Genomic DNA, 25616 nt, shown 5'->3' with positions numbered 1-25616 from the left:
GATTCAGAACTACATCCCTCCTCTTCAACACCAGGTTAGCCCACAGGTTGGCAGATCACCATACCTCCAGACTGACAAAGTCTCCCGAAGGCCCAATCCTCCCAGGAGAGCCAGGAGAGCTACCATAGCGGTAGCATCTAGGCTCGCTGTCTCTTGCTGCAAAAGTGAGACGACTTCCGCAGTAAGGTGTTGCAGCATAAGGCCAGGACCTAGGTGAACTAAGTCCTGCTCAACCTGCTTTGTCCTCTGGATCTCAAAGGTTTATTCCTCACGAGACCCTCACCCTGCTGGAGGGAGAACCTCGCCAGACCCCCTTGGACCTTCCTGAACTGCTCAGGCGTACAACCTGTTTGGTCCTAAGACCAAACCAAGAATATAGGTCCTTGCAGCTGAACCCTGGGGAGACACTTCCCAGCGTTCCTCCTGATCGCCTCGCACCTCCCGGTATAACTCCAGGAAGTTGAAGGGACAGGTAAGGAAGATTGGACACTCGCTCACTCTGCTAGCAGAACTAGCAGAAACAGTGAGTCACGAGCAGTCATTAACTCACGGTGATGGCTGCGACATGAGTCTAAGGGAGCATTCTCATTTCTCACCCAGGCAAAACACTCCCCGAAGAGGGTTATGAGGTTCTTACATAGCAGATGAATCACTCACTGCCACCAAGCTAGAGTGATCTGTGAACATGATAGCGAGCTGGGTGGAGACCAGTGCTCACCTGGCTCCTTCTAGTCTCACCATATGAGCAATTTCACGAGACAGTCATGTCAGCCCTCGGACCTGAGCGATCGCTATGAGGAGGAACGCTTAGAAGAAGAGAGACAACTTCGTGACTAACACCTTTCTTCCACTCTACGCCTGAGTTGCGACACTGGATGCACATGAATCCGACACTGGATGCACATGAATCCACAGATTTGTGAGCATTCAGGGAAGCTCGCGAACGAATGCCCAATACAGTGTTAGCCTTAGAGGCAGAACCTCTAGGGCTAATAACAGGAGTGCGGACCAAAGTTTGCACTCCTGTGGCTCCCATCACGCTAGACCCTGTGGACAGTGTGATGGTTCCTCTTCCTGAAAGAACAGGAGAGCCAATGGGAGACCCAACTGTTTCCTTAGTACAAGGAGACACACCCTGAGAAGTCTTAAGAGGGAGGAGAAGTTACCTTTGTCTTCTTCGGCTGACTAGCCTTAGAAGTCAAAGGGGAGGAGGCAGCAGAAGACGAAGATGACGACACCTTGTGAGCTTTCTTCTTCTTCGTCAGTTTCCTCAGGATGGCAGTAAGGTCCCCAATTCAAGGGGCAACTGGAGCAGCAGTCATAGGAGTAGTACCAGGAAAGGGTAGCAGGCACAGGAGCAGAGGCAGCAGTAGGCAGTGGCACGGAAGCTCCTCCCACTAAGGGAGGCTGGAGCCCTACAGGAGCCCCAACCACTGGAAGAAAACCCTGAGTGGAGGGGCCCTGAGATACAGCAGTAACAAACGTGGCAGGGGGTGATAACACCACAAACCCATGGGTTAAGGGCATATGAGGGTGAGTGCCCATCACCACTGAGGGAGTCGCATTGAAGGGACAAATCTATGCCTTGTCACAGTAGTTGTCACCGCCACTGCCATATGAGTCACAGGCACATTAGAAAAATGAGACACCAGGCCCTGTAATGAGGGAGTACCAGGAAGGCCTAGTGTCAGTCAAGCCTGCTGTATGTCCCCAGCCTGCGACACTGCTACACCTGAGGGAACAAAAGTCAGGTTAGACAAAGGACTCCTTGCCCTGAGGGGGAAAGATCCCCAAAGAGCCAGAAGAGGCCCTTGGATGCAAGACATCCCTGTCACCAGCCCGGCCCCCATCTTCTTTGCTTGTCAAATCAGACGAAGGAGCAGAGGGAGAGACTTCCCCTGAAGAGGAAACAGTAAGACAAGGAAGCTTTTGAGGAGGAAGGAAGGATGACAAATGGTCAGCCACCACAAGTATCGCCAAGGGCGTATAGTCCTCAGACAAAGCTCTGGAAGCCTTCCCTTGATACTGCTTCCTCCCCTCAAACCTCCCCCACTGCTCAGACGACCAGGAAGCACACTCATCACATGTCAAATCTCTGGTGCACTCATGCCCCCGCCATTTAGCACAAAGGGCGTGAGGATCTACATCAATAAAAGAACAGAAATTACTGCATCTTTTCCCTCCAACTCCAGGGCATATGTGTTGGGAGGAGGACTTCCGTGGATTTCACAAACACAAATAATCACATATAGCATTGAACAACAGAAAGAACTCACAAAGAAGGGTGAAAAATACAACCCACAGCAGTCAGGCAGAGAGAAGTAAATAAGTCCTCACTTGATGAGTCTCCTAAGTAAAGGACAGAAGGTTTGTATAAGGTGTAGGAAAAAAGGACATTTTTGAAAGCAAAATGTATTTTTCCCTAACCATACAAACCTGGAGTCCATTACTTGTATGGTCCCACCAAAAACCCAACCCCTTGATATGACAATTTGTCGAAAATTGCATTTTTCCTAACTATACAAACCTGAGGTCCTTTAACAATAGGAAGTAGCTAGCGGCAGCTGGAACGGTTGTAAGCTTCGAACAAGGGTGGGAGAACGGTAGTTAAACTGCTTGTCCGACAGTCGCGCGCCGCGCAAATCTGGGAGTAAACAAATCACTTTTGCTTTTTGGCCCATGCAAAATACGCAGGTGAGGGGTGGCATGAGGAGGGACTATATGTAAAGGACCTCAGGTTTGTATAGTTAGGAAAAATGCAATTTCGACAAATTGTCATTTGTTCCGATACGTAATACAAAAACCATCGGTCCTTTAACAATAGGAAGACTCACTTCTTGGTGGGAGGAATCTGAGTCTTGTTGATGAACAGACTGGTGTTCGTCCATCCCTGGAATGCCATCCCATGGTCGTAAGAGCGAGGGAGGGATCCAAGCCTCTGTCCGATTGATCGGGGTGTGCACCGCAGGATCAATGGTCAGACCTCTGGGCCGAGTACTAAGAGAGCAAGCGTATCTCTTCGTACCAGCAAGCAAGAACTTGTTCCTGTTTGCAAGAGGCAACATAAAGTATGGGTTTGTCTCAAGCTGGCATCCACTTCCTCCTCCCCCTTGTTGGAGGAAGTGGTGGATATCGCTCCTATCCCTAGTGAAAGGGATAGGATGGGGCTCTGTTGAGTAGCTCACCTGCATCTTGTCCTTATCCAGCAGGGTGACGACCGTGTCCCTCTAACCACAGGTAGAGGGGAAGAAAAAAAAGATGGAAGAGGAGCCAGTCACACTCTCATTCACTCATCCATTCTTACGGTCACACCAGGACTCGATGCTGTTCAGCCTGCGAGGGTCTGGGTTCGCTACACAACGTGTTGAGCAGCCACCACGGGTCCCAGGGAAAAAAGATCCAAGGACCTGTGGGCAATATCCCGAAGGTAGAAGGAGGGGCATGTGGTCTGGTTGGACCAGACCCTGCCTTCAGTACCTGCGCCACGGAGAAGTTCTTGCGGACAAGGCAGCATCTCCTTCGCATCGAAGGCGGTGTGAAGTCCATTAGGGAGGGGATTGTGAACGACTCGAACCAATCATCAGGGACCGAAGGGTTTCTGAGTCTTCGCTACGAAGTTCGGTACGAAATGCGAGCGTCACGGATCCCCATCCCCTGGATGCTTGACTTCGCAGGAGAAGTCATGCAGTTCCTCAGAGGAAAAGAAGGGAATAGTCGCATGACCTATCCCTCTTCTCTACTTCGGTGATGTCCAGTACCCATACTGGTCTGTCCGTTTGCTACGAAGTCTCTCGCATCCTCCTATCCCCCATGCAGCGAAGTTCTCGGTAGTGGATAGGACACCGACACTCCATGGTGGGTGTCGATGGTATGGGTACTGTGACAAGCTATTAAAACGAAGTAATGATTGCTCTGTAACAACCGAACTAAGTCAACAGCGTAGTTCGTAACTGACTCGGGCGCTCTAACAGCTGTCGACTGACTGCGTTCGGTAGGAGGCAAGTTGTCCAAGCATCTGAGTAAGTCACGTGACCTTCGCCTTTAAAGGGTTATGCCGAGAGACCAAACAAATAATGTATATGTTTGTCACCAATGCCGGACAGCGAGGTGATTGCTTCTCTTAAGGCATGTGCCCAACAGGCGAAAGTCAATTGCCTTCTAGCGACCGAGGTCCCTGAAGGCAAAACATCTCATAGTTGTTGAATCTCAGCTAAGGAGAAACAACACTATGTACCGTTGAAGACGAAGGTAGATATTGAATGCAACCTACGTCTTCACAGACAAATCGAGAGAAGGATTCTCAAGATTCATAACCTGTGCTTACAAATGACTGAAAACGCTAACCGCTATTTCATTGCTGTCCGGTGAGAAGTCGTAGTTGCAATGAAAGCGGGGCATTCTTCAGTAATGAAAACACAGGGGAAAGCCGCCTGAAGAACTGCTTCTCATGGCTGAAACATTTGGAAGTAGAGCTGTCAGGTCGGAGAGTAGGCGATGTCTTATGACACATCTGTTAATTCGGGTTGAACAATGAACAATTGTACACCTACGAATACAAGATATTTTGAAGACAAACTCAGATGTCTGCAAAATCATTCGCATTATCGCAGTGCAATGCAGCGGGAGACTTGTACAGACTTCTGTTACCGTGCGGTAAACAGAAAGATGAAAGAGTCCAAGAGATATCTCTGTTGAAAATTCTCGCAATGTCGAAGGCGATGGAATCTAGCGTCACAGCAGTAGATGGTCCTTCATTATTGCGAGAATCCCCGCGTTAATCAGAGACCTAAGTCCATGATTGTTGGGCAGAGATACGGTTCGGTAGTCAATCAAAGCAGAGAGAGAGACATAACTGACCGTGCATCTCAGAGGCCCAGCTGATACTGAGCTGCTATCAGGCAGTTCAATACGCAGTAGCTGAGCCGGCCTCTCGCTGACTCGTCATCCTGAGTGCCAGGTAATCCATTTATTCCACGAAGGAATGCGTTCGGCTAGAACCACCGAGCATAAAAGATATGCCTCGAGCAATTATATTTAGGCGAAACGAATTTCGGTCAAATATTAAAAGTTTGAATATGGTGTTGTCGTGACAAAACCATAAGTATATAAAAAATTGAAACTGAAAACTCCTGGAGGTTGCAGGCAACCCCGAGTTGCAGTTCAATTAGAATACTTCTCGTCTAAGTCGCAATCGTAGATTAACTAGGATATGCGACTACCCCTCGGACAATTCAACTGCTTAGCAGAATCATGTCGCGAGGTTAATATACGTAGTATATTTGTAGGATTCTGAACAACGATCTCCATCCTAAATTCTTTCCTTCAAGAAAACAAAATAAGGATTGGAGATCGACCACCTTCGATCTCTATCAAAGAGAGTGAAGGAGAAGTCTTCCTCGAAGGAAAGCTTCAATGGTGAACAGAATACTAAGACGATAGTTCAAGCCAAACTGGATATCACGGTCGTTCTTCTCTATTCCAGGTTGGTCGCCTACTGTGAGATAGTCTTCTTTCAGCAGCAGTCTTCTTCCCAATGCTAGAAATTCCAGGAACTCGAGCATAGGCGAGGTTCCCGATTATCGTGTAACATATCGGGGATTCTCGTCTCGCTCACTTTGGACCGTAGTCTCGCCTAAGTGTTTGGAGATCGTAAAAAACTCGAACACTCTGAATGCGCTAGAAATTCCGTAGAATTCTAAGCAGTCTGCGAAACCCACCGAATTCGTCAAACGATATCGGCTGGTGGTCCTCTCGATTCCCGTAGAAATCGAGAATGGGGCAGGATCCCTCCTCAACGACCGGGGCTTACGTCAGGTAGGACCCGAAGGTGGCCCCCCGGTAGCGCAGTCCCCAACGTGGGATCCTACAGAGAATCTCTGTGGATCCCTCCCTTTCCCTCGTAGCCGTAAGGAGAGAGGGAATGGGGGAGGAATTGGATACTCGCTCGCCTTCCCAGTGGAACTAGCAGTTGGAGAAGAGTAGGAGCAGCCTGGCCTCTCAGAGTCTGGGAAAACGTATCGTCAGGAGAAAACGTTTTCCCGAGGAGGGTTACGAACTCTCACTGTAGGTAAGGGTCTGCCGCCACTGTGAACGTCGTCTGGGTGGGGCTGATCGACACCTGACAGGAGAGAGCCGATACCGTCCTCCGACTCATTCCAGTCCTCGTCGAGGTCGAAACCTCTCAGGAGGACCGAAGGAGTATTTAAATACGGTGTCCGAAGACACGTAGAAACGCCGCTGTCGCAGTAGAGGAGGTGGAAGTAGCTTGATCGACCGGCCAGAACTGAGAGAGCCTTCTTGTCCGGAGACGAGAGACTCTGGTTCAAGACAGAATCGGCAAGCTCCGATCGTGGCAGACCACCGTCGGTTTGGGTTCTCGGGCCCCAAAACGACTCGAGCAGAGACGTGGGCTCTGCTGGAGCGGCAATCCTTCCCCGAGGTCGTTGCGCTGACGAATCAGCACTATAACCTCGACAAAGTTCCTCTGGATCTCGGAAGTCATAGCATCTTGCAGAGTAGGACCGTCAAGCCCCTCGAACAAGAGCATTCCGAGAACCTCCCCCTTAAGGAGGAGGAACTGCGATAGACCCCTCTCGGATTCCTCCTGCCACTTGCGCGTACGTCCTGGTCGGTCCGAAGATCGTACCTGGTACTTACGGCGTCGTGACGGGATAATACGGGGTATGCCCCTCACGATCACCCCGCTGTGCCTCCGCTCTTCCTGGTGCAAACCGAGGAAGTTGCAGGCACGGGAGAGGAAGACATGACGCCTCCTCTTTCGCTCGCTGGCAGAACCAGCGGGCTTGGAGGGCTGCAGGCGATCGCCACTTTTGCAGGCCTAAGTCGAACCGTTTCCCAGGGGAAACTGGCTGGGACCGGAGAACTTTGCAACCCCGATCTCGTCTGCAGAGGAGCTGCTGCTGGTCCCCCTAATCTGCCCGTATTCCTGTGGGGAGCGGGCGGGTCAGGTGACCTGCTAGGCTCGCTGTCGCGGTGAGGGACCGGTGAGCGTCCTCTCGGCGCGTCGAGCTGCCGGTACCAGCCGCTCGGTGGCTTGGCACCAGCCGCTTGGCTGGTACCAGCCGCTTGGCTGGTACCAGCCGCTTGGCTGGTACCAGCTGCTCGGCTGGCACCGACGCCGCCGCGGGGACCCCTTCCTCGCCTCAGCGCGTGGGGGCTTAGGTCGGTGACCATCACGTCTGCCCAAGCAGCCGGCTGGTCGCGTGCGAGAGCTCCGCTGGCCTGGCGAGAGTCGTCTGCACGACTCTCGCCATCTTCTGCTCCGCGCTTCGGTTCTTGACGGCGAGCGAGTCGTGGGCGGTCAAGACTTTGGCTGGACGGTCTCCCGCGGGCCCGAGACCGTCCACTCGGTTTACTTCTCGCGAACGAGAGGCCGAGGCGGATCCTGGTTTAGCGGCAGAACCGCTAGAACCAGGCGAGGAAGTGCCAGCCGAAGCTGGTACTCCTCTGGTCCCCGTCTTCTTCTTCCTGTAGAGAAGAGACGGGCCCTGTTCGAGGGGGGAGCAGGAGGACCAGCAGAAGAGCTCCCCGAATCGCCGGAGCGAGACGGGCCCTTAGAAGGTCCCGAAGGAGCCTTCGGGGTTAGGGGGAAAACCCGGGTTACCAGCTGGTCGCTGCAAGAGCGGCCGCTGGCCTGGCGAGAGTCACATGAGCGGCTCTCACCAGCCTTCTGCTTCCGGGCTCTTGGCCAGCCGAGCGAACTCTGGCGCCGAAACTTGGCTGCACGGTCTCCCGAGGGAGAACGTACACTCGGGATCTCTCCGCGAAACGAGAGACGCCGAGCCGGAAACCTGGCGTAGCGGCATCGCCGCTAGCACCAGGCGAGGAAGTACCAGAGCTAACCGATACTCCTCTGGTCCCCGTCTATCTCTTCCTTACGGAAGGGGAGACGGGGCCCCGCTCCCGAAGGAGCAGGAGGACCAGCAGACGGGCCCTTAGAAGTTCCCGAAGGAGACTTCTTAGGGGGGAAGGTAGCCTTCTTCTTCTTCGGCTTATGGGCCTTAGAAGTCGAAGGGGAAGAGGCAGCAGCAGACGATGAAGACGAAAGAGGACAGCTTCCTCTTCTTCCTCTTCCTCGTCAGCTCACGCAGGACAGTCGTCAGGTCCTCCATCCAGGCCGGAGCCGGGGCTATTGCCGAAGCAACACGGCCCGACTGCACCTGTCCGAAAGGACCTGGGACTGGGGAAGACACACGTGGGCAGGAACCAGCATGGACAGGCTCAGGAACCAGGAGCGACAGGAACAGCAACCAGCTCAGGAGCGGCAGGAACAGCGGCAGCGGTAGACTCAGAAGGGACAGCCAAGCCAACAGCGGGAATCACATCAGCGGCAGGATACGCGGCAGCCAGCGATCGCCTCGTAGAATCATCGGCAGCCAGCGGGACCTGGGTTACTGGCGGCCGGTCCAGGGGCGAGCTGCTGGGACAGCGGAAGTCTGGGGCAGGCAACACGAAGAAAAGAAAAACAGGGCACCGGCGGCGCAACCCCACCTCGGTACGGCGGCGGCCCTAGTAGCGGCAGACGGCGTCACCGACACAGCATGGGGAGTGTAGACCAGGCGGGGGGGGGAGCAGCATAAGCGGCCGTGGTAGAAGTGGAGACCGCCCCAGGCCTCGCTAGACGCTGCAGCAGCCCGTGGATGCTAGCACGCCCTGCCGCCGCGGTGGTGGTCCATACCTGTCCAAGGTCGTCTCCCACGGATGTAGCACCTGCGGTAGCATAGATAGATTAGTAAGAGGGGTTCCCTCACGCACGGGGGGAAGACATGCCCCACCCCGAACGCAAGGAAGACCCCAAATACAAAATACAACGAGGAAGCTGAGCGGGGGGCAGGAAGGAAGACGAAGAATCGGATACCAAGGGAGTCGCGGAAGAGCTTTCTGACGACTTCCTGGCAGACCTTCGCTTCCCCTACCCCCGCACAGCAGTGAAAAGTAATATGAAAATGAAACAGAATACTGCCCTTGCGATTCACTTCATAGAACTTAAAGGGGAAAAGATCAATTCCCGGGTAAAGAGCGGAAACTTGATCCAAATACTATGATGCTATCATAAAATATATATGAAAATGAAACAGAATACTGCACTTGCAATTTCACATTTCACAAGAAAATAATCGTAATGATCAATTCCCGGGTAAGAGCGGAAACTTGATCCAAATAATATGATGCTATCCATAAAATATATATGAAAATGAAACAGAATAACTGCACTTGCAAATTTTTTTCACGTTCACAGAAAATAATCGTAAGATCAATTCCCGGGTAAGAGCGAAAATTGATCCAAATTAAATTTTATGCAAATAAATAAATGAAAATGAAAAGAATACTGCAATTGCGAATCCACTTCATTGCATTTTATCATACCAAATAAAAGGCTCGTGCCGAGCGCAATCATGCTCTCGGTAACGAACGCACAGGGCAAAAATATAATGAAAAAAGTACTTACATTTTTCAATTACACACTTTCGCCCAAAATACATGACTCGGCGCGAGCGCGCCCCGCCCTCGGCACCGAGACATAATTCAAGTGTTCAATTCATGAAAAAGAGAGGAAATCGCCGCATCTACGGCGATAGCTCCATGTTGGTTCATAATTAAGTAATGAAAATGAAAACAGTGTACTTACAGTTTCATTTTCAAGTCAAACAAACCATTAGTAGAAAACACAATATAAACAAAGCATACGACGATGAAGCGGGCAGAGAGCGATGACGAACACGTCCTTCACATCCACGGCCGAAAGCAAAAGTGATTTGTTTACCTCCCAGTCGCGCGTCCGACAAGCAGTTAACTACCGTCCTCCCCTTGTTCGAAGCTTACGACCGTTCCAGCTGCCGCTAGCTACTTCCTATTGTTAAAGGACCGATGGTTTGTATTACGTATCGGAACAAATCAGGGTTCATCATCAAAGTCCTGTCTGTAATCAAAGTGACTACTCAGTGAGCCAGTGGGAGGGCGGTACTTCCCCACTGCCGGGCAGGTAACTACCGGCCCGGTAGTTAACTACCTCAGTATAAAAGAATGTATTAGCCAGTAGTTTCAGCTGAACTGCAATCTATACTAAGTAAAGGACAGAAGGTTTGTATACGGTGTAGGAACAAATCATCATTAGTCATGTTTATAAGGTATGTTTTCCCTTTACAGAATTAAAAACTGATACATTCATTCCATTAGATTACTCTACTGTATTTGGTGCATTACAGTTGACCTTTTCCCCTGTGGTAGTTCTGAGCCTTCTTGCTGGTATCCTGCCAGTCCCATAAATAAAGATTGTCCATCTCCCATTCTCATCATATGGCCAAACCATTTCAGTCTAATTTCCAGCCCTATTCTTCTACCACTTCCTCATTTGTGATTAAATCTGCCAACAATATGCCAGGCTTGAAAATTTACACTAACAGCTATCCAGTCTCCAAGGATCTGCTTCTCCTGAGTACAAAGGGGAGATTCCCACAGAGTGAGGGATATACTCTAAGGGCAAAGCATTCTTAAACCCAAGAAACCACACCGAGTTGCTACTAAGTACAGCCCTGAAGCAGAAGTTTGTGAAAATGTGCATACAGGATCTATGCACCCCATGGAGTGCCATGGGAACTGATTAATTACCAATGGGATACCACTCTTATTTACCATGGTCCTGCCATTTCTTAAAACTTTATCAATGAAGTTGTTACTCTTCCCATACTGTCTAAATTCTAATCTACAAATCTATCATGCCACCAATGTGACAAAAACATTAAACCTACATCTTTTCATGAACATTTTCAGCACTACGGCATTAAAGAAAAATGAGGAAAGGAAATAATGATGATATACTTTCCAATTTTACAAAACCTTCTACACTAACCTGATGTTGGTTGCCCATCTTGTCAAACTCATCAATACAGCACACACCCTGGTCAGCTAAAACAAGTGCCCCTCCTTCTAAGGCATAATCTCCTGAGCCCCCACCTTCTCTGCTCAAGGTAACCGTTAACCCAGATGTGGTAGTTGTGTTACCACAAACATAGACCCCTGGAAAATGGAAAAGGATTATAAAAGATTTATTTGAATACTGTAACTGTAAACAACATTTTGTTCATTAGAGGAGCTAGACACAACCAAAAGAGAAATATGAACAAAAAACTAATATAAATACAGCAAACAAAAATTGATGCTACAACCAGTAGCAAGAACTATAAAATTTAATTTAAGAACACATACTCTCCCTGTAATTTGCTGAGAATTAAAAATTGCCATTCACAAACTAAGCAGATGCATTAACAACAACAGGAAAAATGAAAAAAAATGGTTAAAGTAATTTTGTGATGAGCATATTATAAAATTAAGAATTAGAATAACCTCTTGGTGCAACATTAGCACAAGCTTGTAGCATCTGACTCTTTCCCAGTCCTGGATCGCCTACAACCAAAATGTGGGGATCTCCACGAATTGGCACTCTATCAGCGCCACCTCTGGAACAGCCTCCAAACAAGCATAACACAAGTCCAGCCTTGACAAGCTCATGACCACATATTCGGGGACACAGGGATGCTATGATTAGCTTGAATAACTGTGGCTCTGCTTGAATTTCCTAGAACATGAAGATCACATGAAGTGTTTTGTGTTTCTGGTCAAGTAACAAAGTATTTACAAAAAATGACATTTTTAAGATAAAACTAGGCTTTACATAATATGGTGACCAAGCAGTTATATAGCTGAAAGCTTCCTACCTCAGCAGTCCAAAATTCAAACTCTGACCCTAGATTCAAGACGGACAATGGCAATAGAATCAACATCATGGGAACCAGTTTAAGGAATCTGTGGTAAAGATGAAGGAGGGTTAAGAATGGGTGATACAGGAGGAGCAGGAGTGGAAGGATAAGCGCTATTCTTTACCTCTTCAGGTAAAGGAATAGCTTCCAGTCTAGCTCTACAATTGGCTCCAAGAGCTGCTTTCCTTTTCCTATCTTTGTCTAATTTGTCTGAATGAGACCTATAAACTTTCCACTGGTTATCATCCCACCCTTTACAGTCTGAGCACGTTAAATCTTTAGAACACTCTCGCCCTCTACACTTAGTACATTGGTATGAGCATCATGAATCAACTCAAATAACCTAGTCCTATATCATTCGTTGCAGTAACGAATTCCAGAAGAGCTAGAATCTGACATAATGATAGCCATTATGGCAAGCAAAAAAGCTAATATCAACTAATAAGCTAACAGCAAAAAGCTTAAGAGCAAAAAACCTTCCAAGATTGAAATAACTTCACCAAATTCCTGGAAAAACAAATATCCAAATGATGAAGCTTGAAGGAACTGCATCCAAAACTGACCGATGTTAACCATGGAGCCGGCAGAAAAGGAAATGCTGGATAGGTTCTGCTAATTTATACCAAACTATACCAAAAGTGGCGGGTTCTGTTCACTGACACGAATGATGGCAGCGCCACCGCAAAATTTTAATTTTGGACTACCAAGGTAGGAAGCTTTCAACTATGTAACTGCTTGGTAGGTTACTTATGTTTTTACAGGAATAATGCAGTACAGTATTCAATTGACATAAAAATAAATTCTAAAGACAAAGACAAAGAAGCATTTCAAATTACGATCAAACTGTATAAGAAAACACACATCTCATAAAGTACCTGTATTGCATAATAATCCTTAATGCTGAACTCAATCCCAGCAGCTGATGCAGAATCACTCCCAGCTTTACAGTTGGTGACTGACGAAGCATCAATATAAAGAGAAAACATACATTTATCCCTGTTATATTTTGAACCTTCTTGAAGCTGACTAACCTGCAAAAGTATCATAAACTTGAATGTACTACAAAGTACAGAGGTTGTGACATTATCACATGCACATCCAATTTGTAATACACTTCAACTTTTTACTTCTTTCCATCAAGCTGACAATTTTATCCATTGAATTTTTTATTCCTTCAGACCAACTAGATGAGTCTAAAATTGTGGCTTAATGGTCTAGACAAATTGTCATACATTAATAATTATAACATTGTTATAATTACTTTATAATTCTTTATTTGATCTTATGACTATCATTAATCTTGCACATGATTAATGGAAATCATGCCAAAATTGAAGTCTTTTAATAATGTGCTTAAAGTAACTGCAAAAACTACTAAATACCTTCACAATCCCAGTCACTGTTACCATATCTCCAGGAACACATGAGTCAACCAAGTCCTCTCGAACTTCACACTCAACTGTGCGTGGCACACGGCCCCCTTCTCTCTGGAAAGTAAAGCCAATTAATATTATTTCCATAACCTTCATGAGAGTAATGCAACTGTTTTGCAACTTCATGTTTACACAACTTCTTGCAAAAGACAGATCATTTAAAATATTTTTGTTACGATGAGAATTTTACAGTGAAAATACCTTACTCCTGATCATTAAGCCATTCCCTAAAAATCCAGAAGATTGAAAATGTCTGAGTCATTCAGTGAATACTGTACTCTATAAAGTACAGTAACTGAATTGGGATTTTTTAAAACAATACGCATAAGTGTAATTGCATTTAAGTATTTTCAGAGTAGCATACATTCCAAACATCTGCCATGAGTTGCGTAAGTGTAATGCAGCTGTGACATCAAAATAAGGAATATAAGAGCTTCACTCCTGAAGTGAAATTAGACACTGTATACCTAAACACTGAAGCACAAGTTGCCAACAATATTTAACAATGTATACACAGACTTGCCAAATCCTCTTATCAGAGGAGGTGGCAATGTTCAACTTTGTTGACAAATAAACTCATCACTCTGTGAGGGGAGGGAATTTTGTATACAACTCAGGATAAATTAGACATATGGCATGCCAAGAATACTTAATTAATATACCATACTGTTATTCTTGTATTGTCTGACATTCCATATAAAGAACATCCAATTACAGTAAGAGCCAAAATGACAATTTGTCGAAAATTGCATTTTTCCTAACTATACAAACCTGAGGTCCTTTAACAATAGGAAGTAGCTAGCGGCAGCTGGAACGGTCGTAAGCTTCGAACAAGGGGAGAACGGTAGTTAACTGCTTGTCCGACAGTCGCGCGCCGCGCGACTGGGAGGTAAACAAATCACTTTTGCTTTTGGCCCATGCAAAATACGCAGACCGTGAGGGGGTGGCATGAGGATGGGACTATATGTAAAGGACCTCAGGTTTGTATAGTTAGGAAAAATGCAATTTTCGACAAATTGTCATTTGTTCCGATACGTAATACAAACCATCGGTCCTTTAACAATAGGAAGACTCACTTCTTGGTGGGAGGAATCTGAGTCTTTTGATGAACAGACTGGTGTTCGTCCATCCCTGGAATGCCTCCCTGGTCGTAAGAGCGAGGGAGGGATCCAAGCCTCTGTCCGATTGATCGGGGTGTGCACCGCAGGATCAATGGTCAGACCTCTGGCCCGAGTACTAAGAGAGAGGCAAGCGTATCTCTTCGTACCAGCAAGCAAGAACTTGTTCCTGTTTGCAAGAGGCAACATAAAGTATGGGTTGTCTCAAGCTGGCATCCACTTCCTCCCCCTTGTTGGAGGAGGAAAAGTGGTGGATATACGCTCCTATCCCTAGTGAAAGGGATAGGATGGGGCTCTGTTGAGTAGCTCACCTGCATCTTGTCCTTATCAGCAGGGTGACGACCGTGTCCCTCTAACCACAGGTAGAGGGGAAGAAAAAGATGGGAAGAGGAGCCAGTCACACTCTCATTCACTCATCCATTCTTATGGTCACACCAGGACTCGATGCTGTTCAGCCTGCGAGGGTCTGGGTTCGCTACACAACGTGTTGAGCAGCCACCACGGGTCCCAAGGAAAAAGATCCAAGGACCTGTGGGCAATATCCCGAAGGTAGAAGGAAGGGCATGTGGTCTGGTGACCAGACCCCTGCCTTCAGTACCTGCGCCACGGAGAAGTTCTTGCGGACAAGGCAGCATCTCCTTCGCATCGAAGGCGGTGAAGTCCATTAGGGAGGGGATTGTGAACGACTCGAACCAATCGTCAGGGACCGAAGGGTTCTGAGTCTTCGCTACGAAGTTCGGTACGAAATCGAGCGTCACGGATCCCCATCCCTGGCATGCTTGACTTCGCAGGAGAAGTCATGCAGTTCTCAGAGGAAAAGAAGGAAATAGTCGCATGACCTATCCATCTTCTCTACTTCGGTGATGTCCAGTACCCATACTGGTCTGTCCGTTTGCCACGAAGTCTCTCGCATCCTCCTATCCCCATGCAGCGAAGTTCTCGGTAGTGGATAGGACACCGACACTCCATGGTGGGTGTCAATGGTATGGGTACTGTGACAAGCTATTAAAACGAAGTAATGATTGCTCTGTAACAACCGAACTAAGTCAACAGCGTAGTTCGTAACTGACTCGGGCGCTCTGACAGCTGCCGACTGACTGCGTTCGGTAGGAGGCAAGTTGTCAAAGCATCCGAGTAAGTCACGGTGACCTTCGCCTTTTAAAGGGTTATGCCGAGAGACCAAACAAATAATGTATTTGTTTGTCACCAATGCCGGACAGCGAGGTGATGATTCTCTTAAGGCATGTGCCCAACAGGCGCAAGTCAATTGCCTTCTAGAGACCGAGGTCCCTGAAGGTAAAACATCTCATAGTTGTTGAATCTCAGCTAAGGAGAAACAACACTATGTACCGTTGAAGACGAAGGTAGATATTGAATGCAACCTACGTCTTCACAGATGAATCGAGAGAAGGATTCTCAAGATCATAACCTGTGCTTACAAATGACTGAAAACGCTAACCGCTATTTCATTGCTGTCCGGTGAGAAGTCGTAGTTGCAATGAAAGCGGGGCGTTCTTCAGTAATGAAAACACAGGGTAAAGCCGCCTGAAGAACTGCTTCTCATGGGCTGAACATTTGGAAGTAGAGCTGTCATGGTCGGAGAGTAGGCGATGTCTTCTGACACATCTCCGTAATTCGGGGTTTGAACAATGAACAATTGTACACCTACGAATAAGAGATATTTTGAAGACAAACTCAGATGTCTGCAAAATCATTTCGCATTATCGCAGTGCGATGCAGCGGGAGACTTGTACAGACTTCTGTTACCGTGCGGTAAACAGAAAGATGAAGAGTCCAGAGATACTCTGTTGAAAATTCTCGCATGTCGAAGGCGATGGAATCTAGCGTCACAGCAGTAGATGGTCCTTCATTATTGCGAGAATCCCCATTAATCAGAGACCTAAGTCCATGATTGTTGGGCAGAGATACGGTTCGGTAGTCAATCAAAGCAGGGCAGAGAGACGACATACATGACGTGCATATCGGAGGCCCAGCTGATACTGAGCTGCTATCAGGCAGTTCAATACGCAGTAGTTGAGCCTGAGCTCTCGCTGACTCGTCATCCTGAGTTGCCAGGTAATCCATTATTCCACGAAGGAATGCGTTCGGCTAGAACTACCGAGCATAAAAGATATGCTCGAGCAATTATATTTAGGCGAAACGAATTTCGGTAAATATAAAAGTTGAAATGGTGTTGTCGTGACAAAACCATAAGTATATAAAATTGAAACTGAAAAACTCCTGGGAGGTTGCAGGCAACCCGAGTTGCAGTTCAATTAGAATACTTCTCTTATAAGTCGCAATCCGTAGATTAACTAGGATATGCGCCTACCCCTCGGACAATTCAACTGCTTAGTAGAATCATGTCGCGAGGTAATATACGTAGTATATTTTAGGATTCTGAACACCCACGATTCTCCATCCTAAATTCCTTCCTTCAAGAAAAAACAAAATAAGGATTGGAGATCGACCACCTTCGATCTCTATCAAAGAGAGTTAAGGAGAAGTCTTCCTCGAAGGAAAGCTTCAATGGTGACCAGAATACTAAGACGATAGTTCAAGCCAACTGGATATTCCCGTCCGATCTTCTCTAGTCCAGGTTGGTCGCCTACTGTGAGATAGTTTCTTCAGCAGCAGTCTTCTTCCCAATGCTAGAAATTCCAGGAATTCGAGCATAGGCGATGTTCCCGATTATCGGGTGTTATATCGGGGATTCTCGTCTCGCTCACTTTGGACCGTGGTCTCGCGTAAGTGTTTGGAGATCGTAAAACTCGAACACTGAATGCGTTAGAAATTCCGGTAGAATTCTAAGCAAGTCTGCGAAAACCCCCACCGATTCGTCAAACGATATCGGCTGGTGGTCCTCTCGATTCCCGTAGAAATCGAGAATGGGGCAGGATTTCCTCCTCAACTACCGTGGCTTACGTCAGGTAGGACCCGAAGGTCCCCCCGGTATGCGCAGTCCCGAACGTGGGATCCTACAGAGAAATCTCTGTAGGATCCCTCCCCTTTCCCTCGTATCTGTAAGGAGAGATGGGAATGGGGAAGGAATTGGATACTCGCTCGCCTTCCCAGTGGAACTAGCAGTTGGAGAAGAGTAGGAACAGCCATCGCCTTGCGGCGATGGCCTCTCAGAGTCTGGGAAAACGTATCGTCAGGAGAAAACGTTTTCCCGCGGAGGGTTACGAACTCTCACTGTAGGTAAGGGTCTGCCGCCACTGTGAACGTCGTCTGGGTGGGGCTGATCGACACCTGACAGGAGCGAGCCGATACCGTCCTCCGACTCATTCCAGTCCCTCGTCGAGGTCGAAACCTCTCAGGAGGACCGAAGGAGTATTCAAATACGGTGGTCCGAAGACACGTAGAAACGCCGCTGTCGCAGTAGAGGAGGTGGAAGTAGCCTGATCGACCGGCCAGAACTGAGAGAGCCTTCTTGTCCGGAGACGAGAGACTCTGGTTCGAGACAGAATCGGCAAGTTCCGATCGCGGCAGACCCACCGTCGGTTTGGGTTCCCTCTCGGGCCCAAAACGACTCGAGCAGAGACGTGGGCTCTGCTGGTGGGAGCGGCAATCCTTCCGCAAGGTCATTATGCTGACGAATCAGCTTAATGACTTCTGCAAATTCCTCTGTATCTCGGGAGTAACCGTGTCTTGCGGAGTAGGACCGTCCAGTCCCTCCAACAAGAACAGATCCCGAGATACTCCTCCTTCAGAAGGAGAAACAGCGGCAGACCCCTGACGGTCGCCTCCAGTTACTTTGCGCGTGTCTCCTGGTCGGTCCTAGAACCGTGCCTGGTCCATACGGCGTCCATAGCGGGGATCGCGAGCGGCGCACCTCTCGCGATCACTCATAGGTACCTCGCTCCTCCCGGTGTAGCCCGAGGAGGTTGAAGGTACAGGAGAGGCAGACCTGACGCTCCCCCTAGCTCGCTGGCAGGACCAGCGTGCTTGGAGGGCTGCTGCTGATCGTCCACCCGCAATGGCGATCGAGCAGCAGGCCTAGCCTTGCCGCTCGCCTGGGGCGAGAGGCTCGGCTGAGAACGTCGACGCTGATCTCTAGTCAGGCGAGCTGTTGCTGGTTACCGTCTCCGTCCGGTCCCGATGGGAGCGGCGTCAGGTGACCTGCTAGGCTCGTTGTCGTGGTGAGACCGGCGAGCTGGTACCGATGACCGCGGGGAGGGGACCCCTTCCTCGCCTCAACCCGTGGCTGGTCAGCGACCGTCACGTCAACCCGAGCAGCCAGCTGGTCGCTGCGAGAGCGTCCACTGGCCTAGCGAGAGTCGTCTGCACGACACTCACCAGTCTTCTGCTCCGCGCTTTCGGTCTTGGCGGCGAGCGAGCTCGAGTGTCAAGACTTTGGCTGGACGGTCCTCCCGCGGGAGACCGTCCACTCGGTACTTCAATCGCTAACGAGAAGCCGAGGCGGATCCTGGTTTAGCGGCAGAACCGCTAGGAACCAGGCGAGGAAGTGCCAGCCGAAGCTGGTACCCCTCTGGTCCCCGTCTTCTTCTCCTTGGTAGAAGAAAAGACGGGCCCTGTTCCCGAGGGAGCAGGAGGACCAGCAGAAGAGCTCCCCGAATCGCCGGAGCGAGACGGGCCCTTAGAAGGTCCCGCAAGGAGCCTTCTTAGGGGGAAAACCCGGTTTACCAGCTGGTCGCTGCAAGAGCGGCCGCTGGCTGGCAAGAGTCACCTGAGCGTCTATCACCAGCCTTCTGCTCCGTGCCGCGTCTTGGCGCCGAGCGAACTCTGGCGCCGAAAAACTTGGCTGCACGGTCTCCCGAGGGAGAACGTACACTCGGGATCTCTCGCGAACGAGAGACCGAGCCGGAACCTGGCGTAGCGGCATCGCCGCTAGCACCAGGCGAGGAAAGAGACCAGAGCTAACCGATATCCTCTGGTCCCCGTCTATCTCTTCCTTACGGAAGGGGAGACGGGCCACGCTCCGAAGGAGCAGGAGGACCAGCAGAAGGACCCCCCGTCCCACCGGGGTGGGACGGGCCCTTAGAAGTTCCCGAAGGTGAGACTTCTTAGGGGGGAAGGCAGCCTTCTTCTTCTTCGGCTTATGGGCCTTAGAAGTCGAAGGGGAAGAGGCAGCAGCCGACGATGAAGACGAAGATGACAGCTTCCTCTTCTCCTCTTCCTCGTCAGCTCACGCAGGACAGTCGTCAGGTCCTCCATCCAGGCCGGTAGCCGGGGCTATTGCCGAAGCAACCACAACGGCCCGACTGCACCTGTCCGGAAGGACCTGGGACTGGGGAAGACACACCGTGGGCAGGACCAGCATGGACAGGCACAGGAACCAGGAGCGACAGGAACAGCAACCAGCTCAGGAGCAGCAGGAACAGCGGCAGCGGTTAGACCCAGAAGGGACAGCCAAGCCAACAGCGGGAATCACATCAGCGGCAGGTACGGCAGGCCCAGCGATCGCCTCGTAGAAATCATCGGCAGCCAGCGGAACCTGGGTACTGGCAGCCGGTCCAGGGGCGAGCTGCTGGAACAGCGGAAGTCTGGGGCAGGCAACACGAAGAAAACAGGCGGCGGCGGCAACCCCACCTCGGTACGGCTGCGGCCCTAGTAGCGGCAGACGGCGTCATCGACACAGCATGGGGAGTGTAGACCAGGAGGGGGGGGGAGGGGGGGGAGCAGCATAAGCGGCCGTGGTAGTAGTGGAGACCGCCCCAGACCTCGCTAGACGCTGCAGAGCCCGTGGATGCTAGGCACGCCCTGCCTCCGCGGTGGTCCATACTGTCCAAGGTCGTCTCCCACGGATGTAGCACCTGCGGTAACATAGATAGATTAGTAAGAGGGGTTCCCTCACGCACGGGGTGGGGAAGACATGCCCCACCCCGAACGCAAGGAAGACCCCAAATACAAAATACAACGAAGAAGCTGAGCGGGGGGCAGGAAGGAAGACGAAGAATCGGATACCAAGGGAGTCGCGGGAGAGCTTTCCGACGACTTCCTGGCAGACCTTCGCTTCCCCTACCCCCGCACAGCAGTGAAAAGTAATATGAAAATGAAAACAGAATACTGCCCTTGCGATTCACTTCATAGAACTTAAAGGGGAAAAGAATCAATTCCCGGGTAAGAACGGAACTTGATCAATAATATGATGCTATCATAAAATATATATGAAAATGAAACAGAATACTGCACTTGCGATTTCATTTTCACATAAAAAAATCGTAAGGATCAATTCCCGGGTAAGAACGAAAATTGATCCAAATTAAATTAAATTTCATGCAAATAAATAAATGAAAATGAAAAGAATATTGCAATTGCGAATCCACTTTCATTGCATTCTATTATACAAAATAAAATAAAAAGGCTCGTGCCGAGCGCAATCACACTCTCGGTAACGAACGCACAGGGCAAAAATATAATGAAAAGAGTACTTACATTTCTCAATTACACACTTTCGCCCAAAATACATGACTCGGCTGCGAGCGCGCCCGCCCTCGGCACCGGAGACATAATTCAAGGGTTTCAATTCATGAAAGAGAGGAAATCGCCGAACATCTACGGCGATAACTCCATGTTGGTTCAATAATTAAGTAATGAAAATGAAAACAGTGTACTTACAGTTTCATTTTCAAGTCAAACAAACCATTAGTAGAAAAAACAACAATATAAACAAAGCATACGACGATGAAGCGGGCAAGAGAGCGATGACGAACACGTCCTTCCCCCCCCACCCACCCGAGGCCGAAAGCAAAAGTGGTTTGTTTACCTCCCAGTCGCGCGTTCTCCCCTTGTTCGAAGCTTACGACCGTTCCAGCTGCCGCTAGCTACTTCCTATTGTTAAAGGACCGATGGTTTGTATTACGTATCGGAACAAAATGACAATTTGTCGAAAATTGCATTTTTCCTAACTATACAAACCTGAGGTCCTTTAACAATAGGAAGTAGCTAGCGGCAGCTGGAACGGTCGTAAGCTTCGAACAAGGGGAGCAACGGTAGTTAAACTGCTTGTCCGACAGTCGCGCGCCGACCGCGCGACTGGGAGGTAAACAAATCACTTTTGCTTTTGGCCCATGCAAAATACACAGAGTGAGGGGTGGCATGAGGAGGGACTATATGTAAAGGAACCTCAGGTTTGTATAGTTAGGAAAAATGCAATTTTCGACAAATTGTCATTTGTTCCGATACGTAATACAAACCATCGGTCCTTTAACAATAGGAAGACTCACTTCTTGGTGGGAGGAATCTGAGTCTTTTGATGAACAGACTGGTGTTCGTCCATCCCTGGAATGCCTCCCTGGTCGTAAGAGCGAGGGAGGGATCCAAGCCTCTGTCCGATTGATCGGGGGTGTGTGCACCGCAGGATCAATGGTCAGACCTCTGGGCCGAGTACTAAGAGAGAGGCAAGCGTATCTCTTCGTACCAGCAAGCAAGAACTTGTTCCTGTTTGCAAGAGGCAACATAAAGTATGGGTTGTCTCAAGCTGGCATCCACTTCCTCCCCCTTGTTGGAGGAAGGTGGATATACGCTCCTATCCTAGTGAAAGGGATAGGATGGGCTCTGTTGAGTAGCTCACCTGCATCGTGTCCTTATCCAGCAGGGTGGACGACCGTGTCCCTCTAACCACAGGTAGAGGGGAAGAAGATGGGAGGGAAGAGGAGCCAGTCACACTCTCATTCACCATCCATTCTTACGGTCACACCAGGACTCGATGCTGTTCAGCCTGCGAGGGTCTGGGTTCGCTACACAACGTGTTGAGCAGCCACCACGGGTCCCAAGGAAAAAGATCCAAGGACCTGTGGCAATATCCCGAAGGTAGAAGGAAGGGCATGTGGTCTGGTTGGACCAGACCCCTGCCTTCAGTACCTGCGCCAAGGAGAAGTTCTTGCGGACAAGGCAGCATCTCCTTCGCATCGAAGGCGGTGAAGTCCATTAGGGAGGGTATTGTGAAGGACTCGAAACCCATCGTCAGTTACCGAAGGGTTCTGAGTCTTCGCTACGAAGATCGGTACGAAATCGAGCGTCACAAATCCCCCATCCCTTGTGCTTGACTTCTCAAGAGAAGTCATGCAGTTACCTAAGACGAAAAGAAGGGAATAGTCGTATGACCTATCCCTCTTCTCGACTTTGGTTATGTACAGTACTCATACTGACAAGCTATAAGACGAAGTAATGATTGCTCTGGAACAACCGAACTAAGTCCACAGCATAGTTCGTAACTGACTCGGGCGCTCTGACAGCTGCCGACTGACTGGTTCGGAATCAGTAGAGGCAAGTTGTCCAAGCATCCGGGTAAGTCACGTGACCTTCGCCCTTTAAAGAGTTATGCTGAGAGACCAAACAAATAAAATATTTGTTAGTCACGATGCGGACGGCACGGCGATGATTCTCTTAATGCATAAGCTCAAAAGGCGAAAGTCAATTGCCTTCAAAAGACCGAGGTCCCTGATGGCAAGAAAATCTCATAGACGTGGATCTCAGCTTAAGGAGAAACAACACTATGTGACGTTGAAGACGAAGGTAGCAATGAATGCAACCTACGTCTTCCAGCTGAATCGAGAGAAGGAATCTCAAGATTCTAAACCTGTGCTTACAAATGACTGAAAACGCTAACCGCCATTTCATTGCTGTCCGTTGTGCAATGAAAGCGGGGCGTTCTTCAGTAATGAAACACAGGGGAGTGCCGCTTGAAGAACTGCTTCTCATGGGCTGAACGTTTGGAAGTAGAGCTGGCAGGTGTGGGAGTAGGCGATGTCTTTCAATACATCTGCTAATCCGGGGTGAACAATGAACAATTGTACACCTCCGAATACAAGATATTTTGAGAACAAACTCAGATTCCGCAAAAATCATTCGCATTATCGGGATACGATGCAGCAAGAGACTATTAAAGAATTCTGGTACCGTGCGGTAAACAGAAAGATGAGAGTCGAATAGATATCTCTGTTTAAATTCTCGCAATACCGAAGACGATGAATACTAGCGTTTTCACAGCAGTAGATAGTCATTCATGTATGAGAGAATCCCCGTTAATCAGAGACTTAAGTCCGTGATTGTTGGGCAGAGATACGGTTGTTATTCAATCCAAGCAGGTGAGAAAGACATAAACAACCGTCTATCTCAAAGCGGGCAGCTGATACTGAAATGCCTCGGGCAATTCAATACGCAGTAGCTGTCGCTGACTCGTCATCCTGAGTTGCCAAGTAATCCTTTCCACGAAGGAATGCGTTCGGCTAGAACCACAGAGCATAAAAGATATGCTCGAGCAATTATATTTAAGCGAAACGAATTTCGGTAAATATAAAAGCTTAAATGGTGTTGTTGTGACAAACACCATAAGTATATAAAATTGAAACTGGAAACTCCTGGGAGGTTGCAGGCAACCCGGGTGCAGTTCAATTAGAATACTTTTCGTCTAAGTCGCAATCCGTAGAATAACCAGGATATGCGCCTACCCCTCGGACCATTCAACTGCTTAGCAGAATCATGTCGCGAGGTTAATATACGTAGTATATTTGTAGGATTCTGAACAACGATCTCCATCCTAAATTCTTTCCTTCAAGAAAACAAAATAAGGATTGGAGATTGACCACCTTCGTTCTCTATTAAAGAGAGTGAAGGAGAAGTCTTCCTCGAAGGAAAGCTTCAATGGTGAACAGAATACTAAGACGATAGTTCCAGCCAAACTGGATATTCCCGTTCCGTTTCTTCTCTATTCCAGGTTGGTCGCCTACTGTGAGATAGTCTTCTTTCAGCAGCAGTCTTCTTCCCTAATGCTAGAAATTCCAGGAATTCGAGCATAGGCGAGGTTCCCGATTATCGTGTAACATATCGGGGATTCTCGTCTCGCTCACTTTGGACCGTGGTCTCGCCTAAGTGTTTGGAGATCGTAAGAAACTCTAACACTCTGAATGCGCTAGAAATTCCGTAGAATTCTAAGCAGTCTGCGAAACCCCCACCGAATTCGTCAAACGATATCGGCTGGTGGTCCTCTCGATTCCCGTAGAAATCGAGAATGGGGCAGGATCCCTCCTCAACGACCGGGGCTTACGTCAGGTAGGACCCGAAGGTCCCCCCTGGTAGCGCAGTCCCCAACGTGGATCCTACAGAGAAATCTCTGTAGGATCCTTCCCCTTTCCCTCGTAGCCGTAAGGAGAGAGGGAATGGGGGTAGGAATTGGATACTCGCTCGCCTTCCCAGTGGAACTAGCAGTTGGAGAAGAGTAGGAGCAGCCATCGCCTTGCGGCGATGGCCTCTCAGAGTCTGGGAAAACGTATCGTCAGGAGAAAACGTTTTCCCGAGGAGGTTACGAACTCCACTGTAGGTAAGGGTCTGCCGCCACTGTGAACGTCGTCTGGGTGGGGCTGATTGACACCTGACAGGAGAGAGCCGATACCGTCTCCGACTCATTCCAGTCCTCGTCGAGGTCGAAACCTCTCAGGAGACCGAAGGAGTAGTATAAATACGGTGTCCGAAGACACGTAGAAACGCCGCTGTCGCAGTAGAGGAGGTGGAAGTAGCTTGATCGACCGGCCAGAACTGAGAGAGCCTTCTTGTCCGGAGACGAGAGACTCTGGTTCAAGACAGAATCGGCAAGCTCCGATCGCGGCAAACCCACCGTCGGTTTGGGTTCCCTCTCGGGCCCCAAAACGACTCGAGCAGAGACATGGGCTCTGCTGGTGGAGCGGCGATCCTTCCCCCGTCGTGTGCTGACGAATCAGTGCAATAACCTGGGTAAAAGTTACTCTGAATCTCGGAAGTTACAGCGTCTTGAGGAGTAGGACCGTCCAGTCCCTCCAACAAGAGCAGCTCCCAGGACCCTCCTCCTTCAGAAGAAGGGCCAGCAACAGATCCCTGACGGTTGCCTCCAATCACTTGCGCGTACGTCCTGGTTGGTCCTAAGACCAACCTGGCACGTGCGGCGTCGTGACGGGATCGTGAGCGGCGCATCTCTCACGATCACTCCTATATACCTCGCTCTTCCTGGCGTATGCCGAGGAAGTTGAAGGTATCGGAGAGACAGAAACTGACGCTACCCCCTCTCCCCTGACGGTCGCCTCCAATCACTTGCGCGTACGTCCTGGTTGGTCCTAAGACCATACGTGGCACGTGCGGCGTCGTGACGGATCGTGGAGCGGCGCAACCTCTCACGGTCACTCCTAGCTACCTCGCTTCTTCCGGTGTAGGCCCGAGGAAGTTGAAGGTAGTGGAGAGACAGACCTGACGCTCCCCCCCGCGCTCGCTGGCAGGACCAGCGTACGTGGGGGGCTGCAGCCGATCACCAACCCGCGGTGGGGATCGATCTGCAGGCCTGGCCGTGCCGCTCA

General features: G+C 49.4%; 1 protein-coding gene across 1 annotated transcript in view; it reads right to left on the bottom strand.

Annotated features, from left to right (window-relative positions):
- LOC135196654 (DNA helicase MCM8-like) overlaps window positions 1–13336 on the bottom strand; it is a 43323-nt gene extending 29987 nt beyond the window's left edge. Inside the window, exons 1-4 of the mRNA XM_064223490.1 lie at window positions 13160–13336; window positions 12653–12808; window positions 11365–11596; window positions 10871–11037 (exon numbers count right to left, since the gene is read on the bottom strand). Of these exons, the coding sequence (XP_064079560.1) occupies window positions 10871–11037; window positions 11365–11596; window positions 12653–12808; window positions 13160–13336 (732 nt within the window). The remainder of the gene's footprint in view (window positions 1–10870; window positions 11038–11364; window positions 11597–12652; window positions 12809–13159) is intronic.
- Between the last annotated feature and the right edge of the window lie 12280 nt (window positions 13337–25616).

Source organism: Macrobrachium nipponense, chromosome 18 (assembly GCF_015104395.2).
Source record: "Macrobrachium nipponense isolate FS-2020 chromosome 18, ASM1510439v2, whole genome shotgun sequence".
NCBI lineage: Eukaryota > Metazoa > Arthropoda > Malacostraca > Decapoda > Palaemonidae > Macrobrachium > Macrobrachium nipponense.
The sequence above is the reverse complement of the archived record's forward strand: the minus strand, read 5'-3'. Positions and strand labels throughout refer to the sequence as shown.